The sequence below is a fragment of the Macaca thibetana genome, chromosome 3, assembly GCF_024542745.1.
Source record: "Macaca thibetana thibetana isolate TM-01 chromosome 3, ASM2454274v1, whole genome shotgun sequence".
Taxonomy (NCBI): Eukaryota; Metazoa; Chordata; class Mammalia; order Primates; family Cercopithecidae; genus Macaca; species Macaca thibetana.
In genome coordinates this window covers 155,184,631-155,205,964 of record NC_065580.1, presented here as the reverse complement: position 1 = coordinate 155,205,964, position 21,334 = coordinate 155,184,631, and the positions used below count along the sequence as shown (strand labels likewise).

Here is a 21,334-nt window from a genome sequence, read left to right as displayed (position 1 = left end):
TCCGAGCATTAGAGCACCCAGGGAAGGAGACACGCAAAGAACACAAACCTGGGAAATGGGGACCCTGGCCCCATGAGGGTGACCCAGAGTCATGAGACACATGCATCCGACACTACAAAGACAAGCAAGGGAGGGTGCATCGGATGGCACGAGGCCTGTGTCCCGAAGGCCTCCGTCAGTGCTCACGCACACATGAGGAGTGCAAAGGCAGGACACGCCTCCAGGGAAAGCGCCAGCTCCGCCGCACACCTGAAATCAAGCATGGTCACCTCCACGGTGACGAAGACCAAGACCCTCCCCAAAGAATGAGCATAAATGAAAATGGCCAATATTAGCGGGTTCATGATAACTCTAACACACTTCCCTCCTGCCTAGTCCTGGATTACTTTTCTGGACCAAGTGCTACCCGCTGCAAAGTGCCCTCGGCCAGGAGTTCTGAGAAAGGTGATCCTATTAAAACTACATCCCTGTAAGTGCACTGCTTAGGAAATAAATGGTTCGTGGGGAAAATTTAAATACACAACTTTTCTATATTATAAAAACCAAATGTGGACATGGCTTTGCCTAGACAGCAAACGCCATGCCCATCTGTGTTCTATGACATAGGGCTGGTCTCAGACAGGTCCCCGGGCCACTTACAGATGAACATGATCTCTTCGCTCCCATCTTCAGCCATCTCTGACACCTGTCAGGATACAAGAGAGCCTCATTACCAAATACCAAAATACTCTTACCAAAATACTTTTTTTTTTTTTTTTTTGAGATTGAGCTCCCTCTGTTGCCCAGGCTGGAGTACAGTGGCACAATCTTGGCTCACTGCAACCTCTGCCTCCCAGGTCCAAGTGATTGTCTTGCCTCAGCCTCCCGAGTAGCTGGGACTACAAGTATGAGTCTCGGGTAATTTTTGTATTTTTAGTAGAGACAGGGTTTCACCATGTTGGCCAGGCTGTTCTCAATCTCTTGACCTTGTGATCCACCTGCCTCAGCCTCCCAAAGTGCTGGGATTACAGGTGTGAACCACTGCGCCTGGCCTCTTAACAAAATAATGTTTAAAGACAATTCCTACTAAGGGCCTCCTCCAGCCAGTATAGGGACATTACGTGGTGCTCTAAAGAGAACACACAGTGGGGTCTCCTCTTATTGTGGGATGGGGCTGGGGTCCCTGAAACACCTTCTCACCTCAAATAATGTTATTTTTAATAAAAGCAATGGATTTGAACAGTCTCGTGAACTCAGATTTTCATCTTTTCATATTAGCCATAAATTACCATTTTTAAAACAAATATATCACCTTTTTGTGGTGACAGGGTCTTGCTCTGTCACCCAGGCAGGAGTGTAGTGGCGAGATCACAGCTCACTGCAGCCTCTACCTGCTGGGCTCAAGCAATCCTCCTACCTCAGCCTCCCAAAGTGCTGGGATTATGGCACGAGTCATCGTGCCCACCTATATCACCATTTTTAAAAAGCCAGTTGTCACTTTTGTTCCCCTCACTCACTGGGCCGTGAATTCCTCAAGGTCGGGTATGTCTAATGCAACGTTTTTTCTACAGTTCCTAACCTATGGCTGGTACCCCATAAACACTCGTTTCTCTGGGGACCAAATAAATGCATGATGTTGTGGAGGACTCTCGTGCTCCCACATAAGCTGTTATCAGATCCAATAATTCTATTCCCTATCCATCCTTGAGGTTCACCTCCATAAACACTTGCATAGTGGGTAGATGAGCACAAACTGACACCCACACACACATATATTTACAGGGTGATCTAGACATTGTTCACTCCTGGGCTGTAAAATGGAAATAAAAACACCCACCTCATGCAATTTGGGAGGAGCATAAAGCGAGATACACACAGTATGTGCTACCGAATAATCATTCCTCCTCTGCCCACCCCCATTCCCAACTGTGCCCATTGGCACGTCCTTCCTGCATCCTGCTTCTCTGATGCCCGCTGCTGGTGGTTTAGGAAAGCGTGCATATGCTGGCACTTTTTGAATGCTGATTCCACATGCCCTCCACCCCACTCATCCCCAGCAGCTTGAAGGGTGAAAAGCAGACCATGCAAAACCCATATGGAAACACAGTCACTGAACATGCGTGTTTGAGAGCAGTGTAGGGTTGAAAACTTCAAGTTAGGAGAGTGAATTAGCTACGAGGAAGTGAGGCAGAGGAGAGAGAGTTCCAATTTGCCCTTAAAATGCCAGAAATAACCAGGGGGGTGAAATTTTCTCCCAGAACAGCACTGTATCTTCTTTTCCTGGGAACACGCATTCATGTTCAAAGGTATCTCACGCGGCTCCAGCAAGTCTGACTCAGTTTCACAGCCGCATTCGGCCTCGCCTGCCCCAGTTCCTGGGCACCTCGGCGCAAATAGGGACCAGTCTGGGATGGGGGCTCAGCTGGGCAGTGAACAGGAGATGAACAGGGGCAAAGGGCAGAAGAAACCCAGGCTGGGGTGGGTAGGGGCATGCTTTCATGAGTTGCTGCTGTGCTGCTGGAGGTGTAGGACCTGTGTGCCCCCTGCAGGAACTCACGCCACTCACGGTCAGAAGCTTGGGCAATGGGAACGATAGGCCTTAAGAGGCTCCCCACACTGTGGTTAGATCACCGCAGAATACAGAGTCCCAACAAAGGTATTGGAATCGGAGTGGGAGGATGGCGGGAAGTCGTCCTGGCCTTGCTTACTTGGGAACGTGCACAAATCCCCTGAGGCCTGGCGTGGCCGCCTCTCCCCGGGGCAGACCTTGCCTCTGGCCTCCACCTCTCACAGACTGCCCACCCCCCAGGTGCCCCCAAAGAAGAGCTCCTCTGAGCGGAGCTGCTGGGAAAGGAAACCCAGAAGGAGGCGAGGGAAGCAGGAGAGCAGGGTTTTAGCCTCCTGTGCTACACTCTGATTCTATGTAAATGTCTTGAGTCCTGGCAGTAAGGGTCCTGATTAGCAGCATCTGGTCCCCATCACATGGCCTCTCTAAAACGGCTCCTCTGGGCCCAGGATCAGAGACCACAGCCACCCTGGGCTGCAGATCAGGCCTGAGTAATGGAGCATCTTCAAAGTCTTTGCTGTCTTAGCAAAAATCTCTTTAACACTCAGAAAGTGCCTTTGTAGAAGGGGAAGTGTGGTCTCCAGACCGCTAAGGCACAGAAGACATCCCAGAACAAGGCACACAGGAAGTACTGTTTCAGGGAAAGGGAGAGGAAAAAAGAACTAGAAGTTTGAGATCCCAGGCAAGCGCGTGGCTCACGTCTGTAATCCCAGCACTCTGAGAGACGAAGATGGGCGGATCACCTCAGGTCAGGAGTTCGAGACCAGCCTGGCCAACATGGTGAACCCCATTTCTACTAAAAATACAAAAACTAGGCTGGGCGTGGTGGCTCATGCCTGTAATCCCAGCACTTTGGGAGGCCAAGGCAGGCGCATCACAAGGTCAGGAGATCGAGACCATCCTGGCCAACATGGGGAAACCCCATCTCCACTGAAAAAGAAAAAAATTAGCCAGGTGTGGTGGTGGACGCCTGTAGTCCCAGCTACTCAGGAAGCTGAGGCAGGAGAATGGCGTGAATCCGGGAGGTGGAGCTTGCAGTGAGCTGAGATTGTGCCACTGCACTCCAGCCTGGGTGACAGAGCAAGACTCCATCTCAAAAAAAAAAAAAAAAAGAAAAGAAACTAGTCAGGCACAGAGGTGCATGCCTGTAATCCCAGCTACTCGGGAAGCTGAGGCAGGAGAATCGCTTGAACCCAGGAGGCGGAAGTTGTGGTGGGCCAAGATCGCACGCCTCTGCACTCCAGCCTGGGTGACCGAGTGAGACTCTGTCTCAAAAAACAAAACAAAACAAAAAAGGCCGGAAGCAGTGGCTCACGCCTGTAATCCCAGCACTTTGGGAGGCCAAGGTGAGTGGATCACAAGGTCAGGAGATCGAGACCATCCTGGCTAACATGGTGAAACCCCATCTCTACTAAAAAAATACAAAAAAAATTAGCCAGGCGTGGTGGCGGGCGCCTGTAGTCCCAGCTACTTGGGAGGCTGAGGCAGGAGAATGGCATGAATCCAGGAGGCGGAGCTTGCAGTGAGTCGAGATCGTGCCACTGCACTCCAGCCAGGGCGACACAGCAAGACTCTCAAAAAAAAAAAAAGTTCAAGATCCCCCTATCTCAACAAACAATCCTGGGAAGACTTACCTTACATCAGTGATTTCAAAATGTGGTCTCTGAACCAGGAACCAGCAGGGCCAGCATTGCTTGGGAACGTCTCAGAAATGCACATCCTTGCCTCCCACCCCCAGACCTGCTGAATCAGACTTGGCAGAGGGCCCTGCATTCTGCTTGCAAAGCCCTCCAGGTGGTTCGGATGCAGCTCAAGTCTGAGAACCACCACTTTGCCTGAAAATCTCTTCAAAATTTCTATGACTACTACTACAAAAACTAACTAAACATGACCGCCATCCCAAGAAGACCACAGTAATAATATCAGGAAACCAGGAAACCACACTTATCACAAATGTCAATGAAGCTCAGACCAGGACCATCTGCATCTAACCTGGTGGTAAATGGGAAATGAGGGGTGACTTCAGACAAATGTTCCTTATACGGAACGCTCAGTGAAGAAAACTGTTAAAAACAACTTTGAAAAAGAAGCCTAAAGTGACAGACTCAGTGTCCCTGACTTCAAACTTCATTATCAAGCTACCGTCAAAAAACTGATACCGGTGAGAAGGTGAACAGAGATCAATGGAACAAAACAGACAACCCAGAAACAGACCTAAACAAACACTCCCAAAGCTTTTTTTTTTTTTGAGACGGAGTCTTGCTCTGTCGCCCAGGCTGGAGTGCAGTGGCGCGATCTCAGCTCACTGCAACTTCCGCCTCCCTGTTCAAGCGATTCTCTTGCCTCAGCCTCCCGAGTCGCTGGGATTACAGGCATGTGCTACCACGCCCAGCTAACTGTTATATTTTTAGTAGCGACAGGGTTTCACCATGTTGGTCAGGAGGGCCTCAATCTCTTGACCTCGTGATCTGCCCACCTCAGCCTCCCAAAGTGCTGGGATTACAGGTGTGAGCCACCGTGCCCGGCCTGCATTTTTTTTACAAAGACAAAAGCGGATTGGATTTTAAAGTCCAACTGAGGAAGGGCAACCATTTCAGCAGATGGTGCTGGAACAACTGGGCATCCACAGAGAAAAAAATGAACTATAACCTCATATCTTATTAGAAAATTAACTCAAAATGGATCAGTCTTAAAACATAAAATATTAAATAATAGAACTTAGAAAAACAGAGAAAATCTTTGGGCTCTAGAGCAAGCCACAGTTTTTAGACTTGTCACCAAAAACACAATCTATAAAAGGAAAACCATTTGCATCTTCATTCAGACGGCAACAGTCAACCCAAAAACCACCATGTCAAAAGTAAACATCTGGACTCTCCTGACAGTCTCTCTGCCCCCACCTCCTGCATCTTAGGTCGCGGTCGTCAGAGAGACCTGGAACTGCTGTGACCTCTCCGGCCTCCCTCTCACACCTGCCCATCACACCAACTACCTACAGTCCCCATTACTACCTCCCTTTACTACCTCCCTTAGCCACACCCCACTTTCTCCCACCTGTAAGGCTGCAAGGGTCTCCAGATAACTCTTCCTCCTCTGCCTGGGCCGCCAACCCATTTTCCACACTGCAGAGCGGTTCTTCTAGAACATAAATCCAATCACATCGCTTGCCAGCCTGAAGCTTCATCGGCTTCCCACTGTCCCAGGAAGAAACCCCGAACTCCTACACACAACCAGCCACTGCCTTTCTCTGCAGCCTCCTCACCCCACCCCCACCGTCTCTAGCCACACTTCCCAGAACGCCAAGCCACTGCCCTCGGTAGCCTTCTCACCCTACCCAACCCCACCCTCTCCAGCCACACTTCCCAGAATGCCAAGCTGGGTCCTGCCTCTGGGCCTTTGCACATGCTCGCCCCCATGGCTGGACCTCTCCCCAGCCCCCTGCCATGCCTGCTCACTCCTCACTCCCCAGCCCTCTCTGCAATGCCTGCTCACTCCTCAGTCTTAGCTTAACTTCATTTCTTCGGGGAGGGTCTCCCTGATCCACCTGTCCAAAGTGTGGCATGTTTTCCAAAAGTGCTCTGTGATTTCCTTCACAGCACTGTCACCCGTGTGGCCATGCCTGTGTGTGACCGATCTCATGTCTCTCTCCCACCACACTTCAAGGGCCAAGAGGGCAAGACTTGTAGCAGCCTTGTACAGCAGAATATACTTGGACCCTCCTCGGCACCAGCACACGGGACAGGCTGATGTCTGGTAAGAGAATCGGCCACTTCCTGGTACACCCCCTACCACACCCCAGGCTGCGGACGCGAGGTCCACCCCAGGCACAGCCACTTCCCCTCAGTCCACCACGGGGGTTCTACCATCTTTCAAGACAGAGCCCTAACCTCACCCTCCCAGACACCTTCCTCCCTTCAGTTACTCTCACCTCCTCCATGATCCCCCCAAAAAGTTGACTCTTCCTAAACCACTATCTCAGCTTCACATAATGTCATGCACATGGTCTGTTTTTTCTACTAGATTTATTTTCTTTCATTTTACTTTGAGACAGGGTTACTCTGTCACCCAAGCTGGAGTATAATGGTCCCATCACAGCTCACTATAACCTCACACTCGTGGCCTCCTGCGATCCTCCAGCTTCAGCCTCTCAAGTAACTGGGACTACTGGCATGCACCGCTATGCCCAGCTAACTTTCTTAATTTTTTTGTAGAGATTTGGTCTCACTATGTTGGCCAGGCTGGTCTCAAACTCCTGGCCTCAAGCAATCCTCCTGCTTCAGCCTCCCACTTCAGATTTCAGGTATCAGCCCCCACGTCTAGCCTCTATTAGATCTTTAACCATGAAAGACAGAAGCTTAAAACTGACTTTTCCACTTACTCCCTTCGTCCAGTTCTTATGTACTTTGTATGTAGTACCCCACGTACAAGAAAGCCCTGATAAATCTTTTGACCTGACACCTTCACCTCCAGATAATTAAGAGTGGTTGGAAAGTTCCAAATGTTTTGTTTGCACAAGTTATGCCAAGAAAGTTCAAAAGTTTAGTTAGATTAGCATTAAGATCTGGAAGAGAAATTTTCCATGTTCCATATAAAAAGTGATTTTAAACTTTTATATTGTTTTTTGATATTTACAAAGCACCTGCTAGGTGCAAGGTTCCAATGCTACCACAACGACCTGTGCTTGGCCTCTGACATCCCTGGCCCACGACAGGAGGTGGCCCCGGCCTGGGGTCTTTCTCCATAGTGGCCTCCGGGGACCACCCTGGTCTGGCGTTGGCCAGGCCACTGCCTTCCCTCCACTTGACACTAAGCCTGTCTATGGGTTTCCAGGTTCACGTACTTGAAAGAAAGTTCAAATAAAGCCTGTGCTACTGAAGAAATCTTGCAAGGAAACAATGTGGTTCTTGGAATCTGCAGCCTGGCACCCACAAGAATATCTTATCAGCTCAAATAAAACGAAGTCCATTTCTTGTCCAGATATTCGAGGGACACCTGCCATGGGCAGTTGGTGTTGAAGGGCTGTTCATTTGGGGCAGCAGAACGAGCACAAAGCTTCTCCCCTTCCACACACGCCACACAACAAAGGGTGCGACCGTGGCCTGCACAGGGGACGCTAGAGAGGGCTGGTAGAGCCCAGATCTGGCTGGACCACCTGAGCTGCATCCTGATTCCTGGGGAGAAGCCAGAACACCTCCACTCCCTGGGGAGACCCTATCCACTCCCTTCTCAGTACAAAGGGGGAAAGGTCTAGAACAAGGAATCTGACCTTTCTATTGTTACCAGATGGGTGTGCCCCGCCAGGTTCAACCACAACCTGCTCACCTGGGAGAGGAACCTCCCCAGGCAGGGCTAAGGGAGCAGGGACTCCTTTCTGTGCTGAGCTCTGAGATGTGGGGAGATGCCAGACACCCTCAGCTCAGAAAGCCCAGAAACCTCACTGACTATCTGAGTTTTGCACAGATTTTCTATTCACACAAAGAGTGACCCTGCAGAAAGCAGCCACTCAGGGACCTCTGCTGCGCCGGTAGTCAAACTCCCCGAAACTGAAAGGAGTTAAGACGCAACTCCTTTCTACTCTAGCCCTGACCTCCTCCGTTCACAATCTTCCCCAGGGCTGGGGGCAGATTTTCCTGGTTCCCCCAGGAAAAGTTTTGTGCAAAGGGTCCTGAAAGCAGTGAAAGGAAAGCAAGCTGAGCTCTACACACTACAGCAGAACAGGTGAAACAAACATGTTGAAAGGACAGAGTCTCACCATGTTGCCCAGGCTGGAGCCCAGTGGTTTTTCACAGGCGTGAACATAGCGCACTACAGCCTCAAACTCCTCGGCACAAGTGACCCTCCTGCCGCAGCCTCCTCATAGCTGGGAGTGCAGCCATTGTGCCCAGCTTGAAAAACAGTTTTGAGGATTATTTATTAATGTGACCTGCAAGGGCTGAGGAGGTTTAGAAAAAGCTACTGGTTTTGAAATATTGGGAAACGAAAGCTTCACGATTTTTTTTTTTTTTTTTTGTGAGACGGAGTCTCACTCTGTGGCCCAGGCTGGAGTGCAGTGGCTGGATCTCAGCTCACTGCAAGCTCCGCCTCCCAGGTTTAGGCCATTCTCCTGCCTCAGCCTCCCAAGTAGCTGGGACTACAGGCGTCCGCCACCTCGCCCAGCTGGTTTTTTGTATTTTTTAGTAGAGACGGGGTTTCACTGTGTTCGCCAGGATGGTCTCAATCTCCTGACCTCGTGATCCGCCCATCTCGGCCTTCCGAAGTGCTGGGATTACAGGCTTGAGCCACCGCGCCCGGCCAGCTTCATGATTTTAAAAGACACATGTCTAGAGAAAATGTTCTCCATCTCTACAATTTTGTCATTTCGAGAATGTCACATAGGCCGGGCATGGTGGCTCAAGCTTGTAATCCCAGCAGTTTGGGAGGCCAAAGTGGGTGAAACACCTGAGGTCAGGACCAGCCTGGCCTACATGGCAAAACCCCATCTCTACTAAAAATACAAAAATTAGCCAGGTGTGGTGGTGGGAGCCTGTAATCCCAGCTACTCAGGAAGCTGAGGCAGAAGAATCACTTGAACCCGGGAGGTGGATGCTGCAGTGAGACGAGATCCACTCCAGCCTGGGCAACACCGTCTCAAAAACAAAAAACAAAAAAATGTCATATAAATGAAATCAGACAGCCTGTGACCTTTAAGATTGGCTTTTTCTAACTGAAATAATACCCTTGAGATCCTTCCAGGATGTTGCCTCAATGAAAAGCTCATTCCTTTATATTGCTGAATAATATTCCACGGTTCGAGTGCATTACTGTTTGTTCAGCAATTCACTCGCTCACGGAAGGACACTTGGGTTTTTTCCACGTGGGGCTGTCACAAATAAAGCTGTTAGGAGCAATCGTGTACAGGTTTTTTCGTACATACGTTTTCATTTCTCTGAGATAAATGCCCAGAAGTGCAATGACTGGGGCATCTGTTAGGAGGATGTTTCATTTTTTAATAGACCGACAGGCTGTTTTCCAGAGAGGCTGCAGCACTTTGCACCTCCCGCCAGCGACGCAGAGAGATCCAGTTTCTCAGGGGCCTCCCCAGCATCTGGTGGGGTCACTACGTTTGGTGTCTCCTTGTGGTTTTAATTTGCATTTCCCTAGTGGCTAAAGACGCTGAATATCTTTTCACGTGCTTGTAGGCCACATGTATTAATATCAATAAATCTTCTTCAGTAAAAGGTCTCTTCACATCTTTTGCCCATTTTCCTTTTCCTTTTTTTTTTTTTTTTTTTTTTTGAGATGGAGTCTCACTCTGTCACCCAGGCTGGAGTATAGCAGTGGCATGATCTCGGCTCACTGCAACTTCTGCCTCCCAGGTTCAAGCAATTCTCCTGCCTCAGCCTCCAAGTACCTGGGACTACAGGTGCCCGCCACCACGCCTGGCTAATTTTTGTATTTTTAGTAGAGATGGGGTTTCACCACATTGGCCAGGCTGGTCTTGGACTCCTCACCTCGTAATCCACCTGCCTCAGCCTCCCAAAATGCTGGGATTCCAGGCATGAGCCACCGCGCCCGGCCCTTTTGCCCATTTTCTAGTTGGACTGACAGCGTTATTTTACAGTTGTGTTTGAGAGTTCCTTATCTGTATATCTAGATGCTTTGTGGCGTGTAGTTTGCAAGTATTTTCTCCCTGTCTGGGCTTGTCTTTTCATTCCTCCCACTCCCAGTTTAAGGGTCTTCTGCTGAGCAATGGTTTTTCATGTTGTTGAAGTCTAAAGGATTGACTTTCCCTTTCACAGACTACGCTTCTGGTATCACATCTAAGACTTATCTTTGCCAAGCCCAAGGTTCCAAAGACTTTCTCCTGTGTTTCTTAGAAAAGTCTTTGTTTTTAAGAGGGAATCTCACTCTGTGACCTAGGCTGGAGCACAGGGGCGCGATCTCGGCTCACTGCAACCTCCACCTCCAGGGCTCAAGCAATCTTCTTGCCTCAGCCTCCTGAGTTGTTAGACTACAGGCACACATCACCGGCTTTTTTTTTTTTTTTTTTTGAGACGGAGTTTCACTGTTGTTGCCTGGGCTGCGGTCCAATGGTCTGATCTCGGCTCACCACAACCTCCGCCTCCCAGGTTCAAGTGATTCTTCTGCCTGAGCCTCTGGAGTAGCTGGAATTACAGGCATGCACCACCATGCCTGGTTAATTTTGCATTTTTAGTAGAGACGGGGTTTCTCCATGTTGCCAAGGCTGGTCTTGAACTCCTAGGCTCAAGCTATTTACCCACCTCGGCCTCCCAAGTGCTGGGATCACAGGCGCGAGCCACCACGCCCAGCTAGTAAAGTCTTACAATTATACATCTTACATTTAAATCTGTTATCCAATCTGAATTAATTTTTATATAAGCTGAGAGGCTGAGGCTGAGGTCAACCTTTTTGTCTACAATGCCCCCTGGCCTCGGCACTGCTGACTGGCTACCGCGTCCCTGTCAAAGCCGGGTGCCCACACTTACGTGAGTCGATGCCTGGGTCTCCCTTCTACTCCACTCGTCTCTCCAGCACCACCACACTCGGCGGAACCCAGTCAATGCAGTCTTGATGACTGTAGCTTTAATCAGGTCTCAAAGCTGGGCAGAATGGTTCCTCCCACTTTATTCTTCTTTTGCAAAATTGTTCCAGCCATTCTATTCTAGTTCCTTTGCCTTTCCATATAAACTTTTGAACAATCTTGGTTTAAGCCATAAAAATTCTTGCTAAGATTCACATATGTAATTTTAGTAACATTTTATTAATCCAGTACACCCAAAATATGTCAACATCTATTAATATAAATATACAAAAAATACAATATAAAAAAGTAGTAAGGAATTTTTTCATGCTAAGCCTTAGCAATCCAGTGTGTATTTTACCCTTTCAGCTGATCTTAACTTGGACCAGGCACATCTCAAGTGCTCAGAAGCCAGCCCTGGTCTAGGGGCTCAGGGAATTTTTGTTGAAGCAGAAGGAACATCTTTCCCACTGGGCACATGCCCTCGTAACAATATTAAAAGCACTCAGGGAAAACCCACTAATGGAAAAAGCAAACGTACTTTCAGAAATATGTGCCGCAGAACTGTCCTGAAAGATGCTGTGCGTGGGCTTCGGGGGGCTAGCGGGTGGGTGGAGAGGGACTCTGGCTAAGTCAATTTGTGACACCCTGCAGATTCCCACTCTGGAGTCACGACATACACTGGCACAGGAGAGGCCCCGAAAAGTCCTTTAACAAAAATATCTGCTGAGATGTGTTCTGTCCAGCAGGTTCCCAAATTTATTTGGGCAAAGAGCACCTTTCACACATGCTGATGAACATGCTAAAGAAGGATGGTCCAGAGTGCAGACTCCTGGGGTCAGCAAAGGGGCAGGGCCTGGCAGGGCCTGGCTTTGCTACAAGAGGACTAGACACCAGACCCAGGGTGTGAGTCTGCCTCTGCTGTTTACCAGATGAGAGAGACCTCAGGCGAGTTATGGTCCCTCCAAGGGCCTCAGTTTCCTCACCTTACAATAAGAGGTGGCCTAGTACTCACCAAGTCCCTTTCAGCTGGCACAACTTCCAAATTTCAGTTCATTGTTACCATCTCATAAAATAGTGTTAAAACACAGATACAGACATGCAGATAGAACACAGATACAGATGGGCAGACAGGTTTTTCACCTGGCCTCCAAGGCTGTGATGAAATGGCACAACATTCCTCAATACAGCAACCATTCCTCACTGCCTGCTGCCCAGCAGTTAAGATGCATGCATTCTACAAGCCGGCGGTAACTCCCTTTCTTTCTCATCTTATTTCTCATTAAATACGATGCGTTCTTCCAGCCTCACCCAGGGGTTCCACAAGCCCCAGGAGTGTTTGGGGGACTCTCCTTGGCCCTCCACTCCCCCAAACCACCCTCCTCCGGCACCACCACCTCTGCCTCTGCCTGGGGTCACCCTCCCTGTCACTGTCCTTCTTGAGCAGCAGCTGCCATTGTTAAAGCCACAGGCTGTCCCTGTCTGAGCCCATATCCTTCCTCCCCTACTGGAGTGAGCCCACCAGGAGGTAGGGCAGGATTGCAGTCGCAGGCCTCACAGGGCTCAGTGGCTCAGTGTAGGACACCTCACTGCCTAGGGACGTTTCCAAGAGCTGCTCACTGACCGTCTAGTTTCCAATCTGGGACCTGTAGGCCAACAGTGGGTCACGAAAGTAGACATAAGAAGCCCACCGTCCCTCTCCACATGTCTTGAAACATGACAGAAACTAACAGTGGTCCTCTGCTGTTACCACTGACAGCCAGTCAGCAGCCTCCTTCCTGGGGATGGCTGAGTTTCCTTTGGTCACCTCTCCAGCACCCAGGCTCAGGACATGGGGACACATGGGTGCTCTGACCAGCCCCACTGAGAACAGCCTCTCCTGCAGCATGCCGGCCTCCACCTACGCAGCAGCGCACACCTACGTGACCAGAACCCCCTCTGGCCCAGCCCTGCCCATCTGCAAGGAAAGCCCCAGGATACAGTGGAACATCGGCCCTTTTATTTCCAAGTCTTTCTTTTTGTCTTCTCTAAAATAAAGCAAATAGCTAATACATAGCTAGAAATAGTACAAGGTTTTCTTAAGAGTATTTCTTTTATGATTTATTCTCTTTTCTCACTTTCTGAACCTCTTGGTTTCATCCAAATGGGATCTATATAAATAGCTTTAAAACACAAAAAGTGCCCCTTCCCCCTTCCCCATTTGCTATCCCATTCCCCAGGGCAGCCATTCAAGCCTCTTTCTGCTGTATCTGCTTCTACACCTCAAAATAACACGCTCCTCTGAGATCCCTCATCTCTCAAAGTTGGATCTTGCATTTTTACTTCTTACAGGCAGATGAAGGGCTAGTTTTCTTACATTCTCTTCCCCCCCACCACTTCCCAGTATGATTATAGTTAAATCGATGTATATGACTCTGAAAATACTGGCTGCCTTAACAAGTTCATTATTAATACATTTTTTTCTTCAAAAGAAATAATGAAATGAATGAACTTAAACAACTTCATTATCAATAACTTTAATTCATTTGTTATATTTGCTTAGGCCTCATTTTTTATACTTTTAATTTATTTTGACATATAATCAATTGTACCTATTTATGGGGTACAAACTGATGCTTCTAATGGATAGTGATCAGATCAGAGGAATAAGCGTATCCATCATCTCAAACATGTATCATCTCTTTGTGTTGGACACGTTCAACATGCTGTGCACACATTTTGTTTGCTACTGTTGTGTGGGGCAGAGGCGGTGGTGCAGGAGGTCAGGGGCGGTGAGGGCCAAGGAGAGCACGAAATGCACACTCCTGGGCACGCGGAACCACTGGATTCAGCTGGAAGAAAGCACTGTATTTAGTGAGAAATAAGATTTGAGAGAGCAGGTTATAGCCAGTTTGTAGAAGAACTGTGCTAGGTGGCTTCATGTGCATGCAGCTTGTCTTTGCTGTGTGCAGGTTTTGTGTGCTGCTCGTGCACGCATTCTGTTGCTGGTGGTAGTAGGAGGGGAAGACACCCATGGCTACAACTTCCCGCACCCTGCGATTGCTTCTCCTTACAGTTTTTCACCGGGTCAGACCAACAAGACAGACCAAGGGTTCCGCTGTGTTTCCTAGCACCTCCCCTCTTTGTCCCATGCCCTCGAGGTCTAACACAAGCTGCATCCTGGGCCTCCCCTTCCACATCAGCCTGAGGGCGCCTGGTTCTTTCTCCTGCACGTGAAGCTGTTTCCTGAGCCTCGTGACTCCCCTTTCCTTGGTCTGCTCCCTGGATCTGGAAAGCACATTTTCCTGTAGTTTCCCTAGCAGGGCGCATGGGGGTATAGCTTGCAGGAGGATTTGTCATGTCTGTGAATGTCCTTATTCTACCCTCACAACTCAACTGGGCTGCCTGGGTACACTGCCACTGGTCACTTTCCCTCTGAACGCACAATGTCCAAGGAAGGACTCCATGGTCCATCAGCTTCCAGCATCGTAGCTGATGCATCTGGTATCTTTCGTGCCATCAAATCTTCTGCGTGCAGCTCTCTACCTCCAGAATCTTTCGGAATTTTTGTTCTGGCTCCCATGACCTGCTTTGACGCTGTGTACTGACTGGCCTTCAACCTGGCACCATGCCCTTCAGCCCTACCGTTTTCTTGTACTGTTTATGATTTCTTCTCCGTTCTCACTTTCTGAACCTCTTAGTTTTTTTTTTTTTTTTTGAGACAGAGTCTCACTCTGTCGCCCAGGCTGGAGTGCAATGGTGTGATCTCCACTCACTGCAAGCTCCGCCTCCCGGGTTCACGCCATTCTCCTGCCTCAGCCTCCCGAGTAGCCGGGACTACAGGCGCCCGCCACCGCGCCCGGCTAATTTTTGTATTTGCAGTAGAGACGGGGTTTCACCGTGTTAACCAGGGTGATCTTGATCTCCCGACCTCGCGATCCGCCCGTCTCGGCCTCCTAAAGTGCTGGGATTACAGGCGTGAGCCACTGCGCCCAGCCTGAACCTCTTCGTTTCATCAAAGATGACATCTATACTTCTCATTTTCACATCTGGTTCTTTTAGAGGGAGAGAAAGGTGTACACTCCGCCACATTAAAAATGGAAACTGTGCTGGGCACGGTGGCTTACACCTGTAATCCCAGCACTTTGAGGGGCCAAGGTGGGAGGATCGCTGAAGCCCAGGTATTTGAGACCAGCTTGAGTAACATGGAGAAACCCCATCTCTACAGAAAACACAAAAATTAGCCAGGCATGGTGGCACTGTAGCCAGGCATGTAGGCCTGTAGTCACAGCTACTCGGGAGGCTAAGGTGGGAAGATTGCGTGAACCCAGGAGGTAGAGGTTTCAGTGAGCCCAGGTTGCAGTGAGACGAGATGGGGATCGCACCACTGCCCTCCAGCCTAGGTGACGAAGCAAGACTCTGTCTCTGTCTCGGAAAAAAAAAAAAAAAACTGAGGTAGTGTAGACTCTACCACACTGATGGCTGCTCTAACTGGCTGTCCTGTGTTTACTTAACAACAACAAAAAAAAGGTTGGAGGACTGATTCCTACTTAATGATGAGGCTTGTGTGACCCTAGAGGGCTTGGATGGTGGAAAGGCTGTGAGTGCTGGTTTAGCATATTTTAAAAAGCAGAGAGAATGAGAATAGGCAGAGAGCAAAGCCTGGAGAAGTCAGATGTGCTGGGGGATAGGGACCCAGGGAGACAAGAGGAATCCAGATGACAGGACCAGCTAACAGTCAGAGTTGAGGCGGCCTGCTCAGAACAAGGACCCTGTTAACCTCTTGCCTAACGTGGTGCTAAAATAACATTTATGGTTTTGGTCACAATAAAAGACAAACCTACTATAACTAAGTAGCATATATATATACACATAATTTGAAACTTACAAAAGACCAGAAGCCCAGAGGGTTGAGACACCTGAAACACCCCTTCTCAAAAGCAGACTCTGGTCCAGTAAGTGGGCAGTTAAGGTCCAACCACAGTTACTTCCTGCAGGCCCCACCCACATCAAGGATTAAGGACCCTGGACTCACAATGAGTTTGCCTCAAGCCGCGTCACTTAGTCAAGGTTTACTGATGATGCTTGCAATAGGTCAACACTCAGAGCTGTCAAGCGGAGACCTGGACCATGCTGAACACGGAGGTTGGTCAAACGGAGCCAGTAACAGACGGTGCATCTCAGGCAGAGAAAAGCATCTTCTCCGAGAAAGCCAAGCTCCAGTTTTATGTAAGTGTATGGAAGCACGGAAGAGCTGAGCCGCCTGTGCTCATCAGACCCCACAGGCTTGGAGGACTCCAGGACAGGGTGCAGACCTCGGCTTCTCCTACTCTGAGCAGGATTCATGTAGGATGAGTGGCTTCAGCAGGGCCCCTGCCCAGACCAAGCTCCTCTGTACCCTAAGTCATCCTTATTGCCTCCTCTGGAAACCCCTTCTGCCCTGGGGGGTCCCTCTCACTGCATGCTCCCTCCTAAGCCCCTCTGCTATCTGTACCTCCCCTCCAGAGCCTCCACAGGGGGTACCCCAAGCTGGCTACCTAGACCTCCCTCCCTCTAGATGCAGCACTTACCTGCCACCCCCAACTCCCAAGTCAGCATCCTGGCGGCCCCTCACCCTCCCCAGGCCCCAGACGGTAGCTCCACCTGACGCCTGGAACAGGAGCAGCCAGGCTCTTCGAGTTTTGCCAGTATCCCCATGAAAATGTTTCCTAAAATGCTACTCCCTGCATCTCAGCTGACAGTATAAACTGTTCATCCCTGTTTCAAACAGCTGCAAGGGACATCATTTCCAGCATACTGTAAATACTGAAAATAAAACTGCCATGTCACTCTTGTAAACATACCTATTAGAATCTAGGCATGACAACGTGACAGCCACGGTCATCTATTTACAATGCACACGAGCAAGCTCTTCTTTAAGGCCAGAAAGTATACACTTCTTCCTCTAGGAACTCCTATTTGTGTTACTACAAAATGTAAACCCAACGTCATATATTCGTGCTTGAAATTACTGTATTGATTCACCCTCCTGTAACTTTCTGCAACACAAACATGCATATAAACTGAATTGTCTTGATTTTCTACAACCATAGGGTTGTGCTAACGTCTCCTGAATTATCACTGCAGTACAGTCACATGTTGCTTAATGACAGCAATATATTCTGAGAAATGCATTGCTATGGGATTTTGTAGTCGTGCAAATATAATAGAGTGTACATACACAACCCTGGATGGTATAGCCTACTACATGCCTAGGCTATACGGCCCAGCCTACGGCTCCTACGCTACAAACCTGTACAGCACTTAACTAACAGAATACTGTAGGTAGCTGTAATATAATAGTAAGCATTTGCTTATCTAAACATAGAAAAGGTACAGTAAAAATGTGGTACTATCATCTTACAGGACCAGCATCATATATGTGGTCCACCATTGAACCAAATCTCCTTTTTGCGGTGTGACTACAATTGGAACACCACTGATCGAAACAGAAATAGTCTACATTTTGGTAAATCATCTTATAACATAAAAGCTGTGTTTAATAGAAGAGAAAGAGTTTTTTTCCCCTAATCAGTTCACGTATCATGGACAAATGCTCACGTCTCTCCTTATTCCTCTTTCTAGAAATGTGAGCACAGAGAAGCTGGCTCCAGAAATAAGGAGATGGGAGCAGAAGGGGCTTGGCCACAGCAGAGTCTCCCAATGACATATCCTCTTGAATTCTGAGCCTGAATTCATCAAAGATCAACTTGTCATCAACGATCACCATGAACACCGCTGGTGCAGAGGCTCCCGCAGCTGCTGCAGGCCTGTGACCCACGGGGGAGCCATTCCCCAGCACCCTTAAATCTGCTGGGACTCCCCCGCAGTTCCCACGCCCAACAGCCATGACTGCAAGAGGAGGGACCTTTCCTTAGGAGGAGCCTTTTGAGGAGTGGACGTGGCCCCAGAGCAGGGGCTTCTCCCACTCTGAGGGAGAGTTTGAAGATGTCCGGTCTACAGGGCCCCTGATTCCCTCAGGTCACCCCCACACCCAGGACACAGCTGTCAGCTGCACCTCAGTAAACAGCAGTTCCAGTTACCCACTATGCATTTCCCAACCAAACCAGCAGCAGGCCTGCCTGGCTCTGGAACTAGGCTCTGTCCTGCCCCATCTCCCCTTCTACCTCCGTGTTCTGTGGAGTGGAATCATGCAGGGCCTGGATTCCAGTGATGCCAACTCCATTCCCCACACACAGCCAAAAGATGCAGACTCTGCCCCGCCACTGCCCAAAGCCCCTCAGTGGCATCCACAAGGCACTCAGAATAAAATCTCTGCCTGGTGCATGGCCCCTGCTGCCTCACCTTCACGGCCACAGTGGCCTGTCCCATCCTGGGCTCATCCCACCCCAGGGCCTCAGCATTTGCCAACATCTGCCTGGTGGGGGCAGGCACCACCCCACCCACGTCCACCAGAGGCTCCCTCACAGGACTATCTCCACTGTGGCCCCTCCTCCGACAGCCCCTTCTAGTCCCAGCCCCCAAGTACCCCAACCCCTGCCCGCCACCTGCCTGCCCTCCTTCCTTTCTTCATGCTCTTCCCACCCCCTTACCTGAGAGTTTTATGATTTTCTATCTATACCACCTCCCACCCCCTTGCCCAGAACATTAGGTCCACCAGGTGCAGCCCCCTCTCCATTCACTACAGCGTGGGGCACGTAACAGGTGCTCAGTAAACACTGGTGGAAAGAATGAATGAATGGCCGAATGAATGAGTATCTGCACACACCAGCACTGTGAGGGGAGCTGAGCAGGGCCATCCACGCTTTGCAAATGAGGAACACAGTCTGAAAAAGCATTTAAGTCACCGCGCACCATCCCAGCCTCTGAGCACACGGGTGGAAGACAGTTGCCTTAAATCTCCTTTCAATCTGCAAAATGGCAGGACTGTTCTTTCCCGGCCTTCTGCACAGATAATGACATCGAAAATGATGTGAGCCACATCCTAAGTGAACAGACTCCTTTGTCAAATATAATTATTCTAAGACAAGCTAGCAGACTTCCAACTACAGTTGATTTTTAAATTTATTTATTTGTCTTCTGGAGAAATAACCGTCCTGCCTGCTTCCAAAATGGAACATATTAGTCTATTCTTTGCTGGCTACTTTGCTGCAAAAAGTATGAATCACAGATATAAGAAGAAAAACTATAAAAACAAATTGGTGTTTTTCCTCTTGAAAATCTAAATTATAGAACTACTATTCCTTAATCCTTCACCGTGAGGCAGCGATGTCAGGAAATCTGGGGAAGGAGTGAAGCAGTGAAAACGTGGAATACGTGAAAATGTCCGAGCTTGAAACAAAATACGGTAGTGCGTTTACATCACTGCATTCTCCAAGGAGAACTGTCATTGCTACCTTTTAAGGTTCATCACAAAAGCAGTGGCTCCTTTACATCTCACCCTTAAAAACACCTTCAGGAACCAAGCTGGGTTCTCCAAATTCACTTGAATCTGGCTTAAGCCAATGTGGCTTTTTTAAAACAAGTGTTGGCAGCTTTAAATACACACATAGGTCCACGTGTCTCTGATCACACACTTGTTTCTACCGTTTTAAACTCCCTTTGGGGACTTGGGGGTGAGGGGCAATTTCTGAGCATTTGTAGGGGAAAAACCCCATCCACTACATTAGGAGCTTAAGAAAAAGGTAAATGGGAGATAACTCTAACCACCAGGTAGAAGTATTTATTTCCATGAGTTTTCATTTCTGTTTTCACCTGTGTGAACACCGCCCCTCTCGTCGGAGGCCGCACGTGGCCCCCGTGCCCACCTGTCCGCGCGAGGCGGGCCTCACCTGAGCGGCCGGGCACGCCCCGTCCCCGCACGGCTACCCACCCCGGGCAGGTACGCGTCACCTGTCCATCCACCTCGCTACCTTCTCTCTGCCACCAAAAGCCTTAAAAAAAACAAGGCGCAGAGGGTCTGGGAGACCCCATCACCCGGACTCAGCTTCTCTAAACGCGGGGGTGGGGGTCCAGGGACCCTCCCGTGCCACCCGCATGGACTGTACACGAGGGCGGGGGACAGCGACATCCCCGGGGCCCTCGGCAACGAGGCCGCCCGGGGGCGGGGGCCGCGGGCCGGGGGCGGCGGAGACCCTGCGCCGCGCCCACGGGCGAACGGGGCCCGGCAGCCCCGCGGCCCCGCGCTGGGCCTGGCCGCGGGCAGGCGGGGGGCGCGAGGCCGGGGGCGGGGGCGCGGAGCCCGGCCAGGAGCGCCCGCGGCGGCGGGACCCGGCGGGCGGGCGGCGCGCAGGGCGATCCCGGAGCGGCTCCGGGAAATCCAGCCGGGTTTTGACTCCGATCGCCAACGGTGCCCGCAGCCGGCGAATGTAACAAAGAACAGTCGGCATGGCGGCTGGACCGGGGCGGCGCGCGACTGCCGGGCGCGGGGGGCGGGGGGCGGCGGGCCCGGGGCGCGCCGGGGCTCGCGGGGGTGGCGGGCGCGGACCGGGGCCGGCGGGGCGCGCGCCGGGGCGGGCGGCGGGCGCAGGGCCCGGAGCTTTACCTGCCTTTGGAATGTGCAGAGCGGGATCGGATCCGGACTCCGGGTTGCGATCCGCTCCGGAAACTGCGCAGCACCGGAAGCCGGGGGGCGGTGGCGGGGCATGGCGGGACTTGTAGTCCGCGGCCGGGCGCGAGGGGCGCAGGCGAGACGCTGGCGCGGCCGGGAGTCCCGCGGTTGGGACTGCGGGGCGCGGGCTGCGTGGACTGGGCAGCGGGCGCGCGCGGGGCGGGGCTGGCCGGAGGGAATTCCGCGCGCGGCCCCCTCCCACTTGGCACGGCCCCGCCGCCCACGCTCGCAGGCAGTTCCCTCCACCTCTCCCCGGACGCGTTTCTTGCGGGGTTGGGGAGTGGTGGCGGTGGATGGGTAGAGTGTTTCTCTAGAACAGGCCTGGGACTTGCCCCCATTCACGGTGACCTCTGGATTTGGCCGGCGGGGCCCTGGGACACGAGCTGTGTGCCCGCGAGGGGCCGGTAAGGGAGTCTGGCCGGGCGGGCTCCGCCACGCGACGGGTGAGCACGGGGCCAGCCGCGGGCCTGGCTCTCCATTCTTCCCTGGGGGCCTGTGTCGCCTCTCTTGACCTCCACCAAGTGTGTGTGCCATCACAAAACGTGAGACGGAGAAGGGACAGACTTTTCACCTTAGTCCTGGCCGCCCACATTTAGAGAGGCGACTTGTTCATTGCTGCCTAGCAAAAACCTCCATTCGTAAAGATAAGTGATGACCCAGGGAAAATGATTTTAAATTG

At 50.7% G+C, this 21,334-nt stretch overlaps 1 protein-coding gene across 2 annotated transcripts in view; it reads right to left on the bottom strand.

The window, feature by feature from the left end:
- Positions 1-20,787, bottom strand: part of PRDM15 (PR/SET domain 15) — a 76,234-nt gene extending 55,447 nt beyond the window's left edge. For both annotated transcript variants that reach the window (XM_050785691.1, XM_050785692.1), the window contains exons 1-2: positions 20,590-20,787; positions 640-685 (exon numbers count right to left, since the gene is read on the bottom strand). In XM_050785691.1, the coding sequence (XP_050641648.1) occupies positions 640-685; positions 20,590-20,691 (148 nt within the window). In that variant the 5' untranslated portion in view covers positions 20,692-20,787. The remainder of the gene's footprint in view (positions 1-639; positions 686-20,589) is intronic.
- Positions 20,788-21,334: the final 547 nt, after the last annotated feature.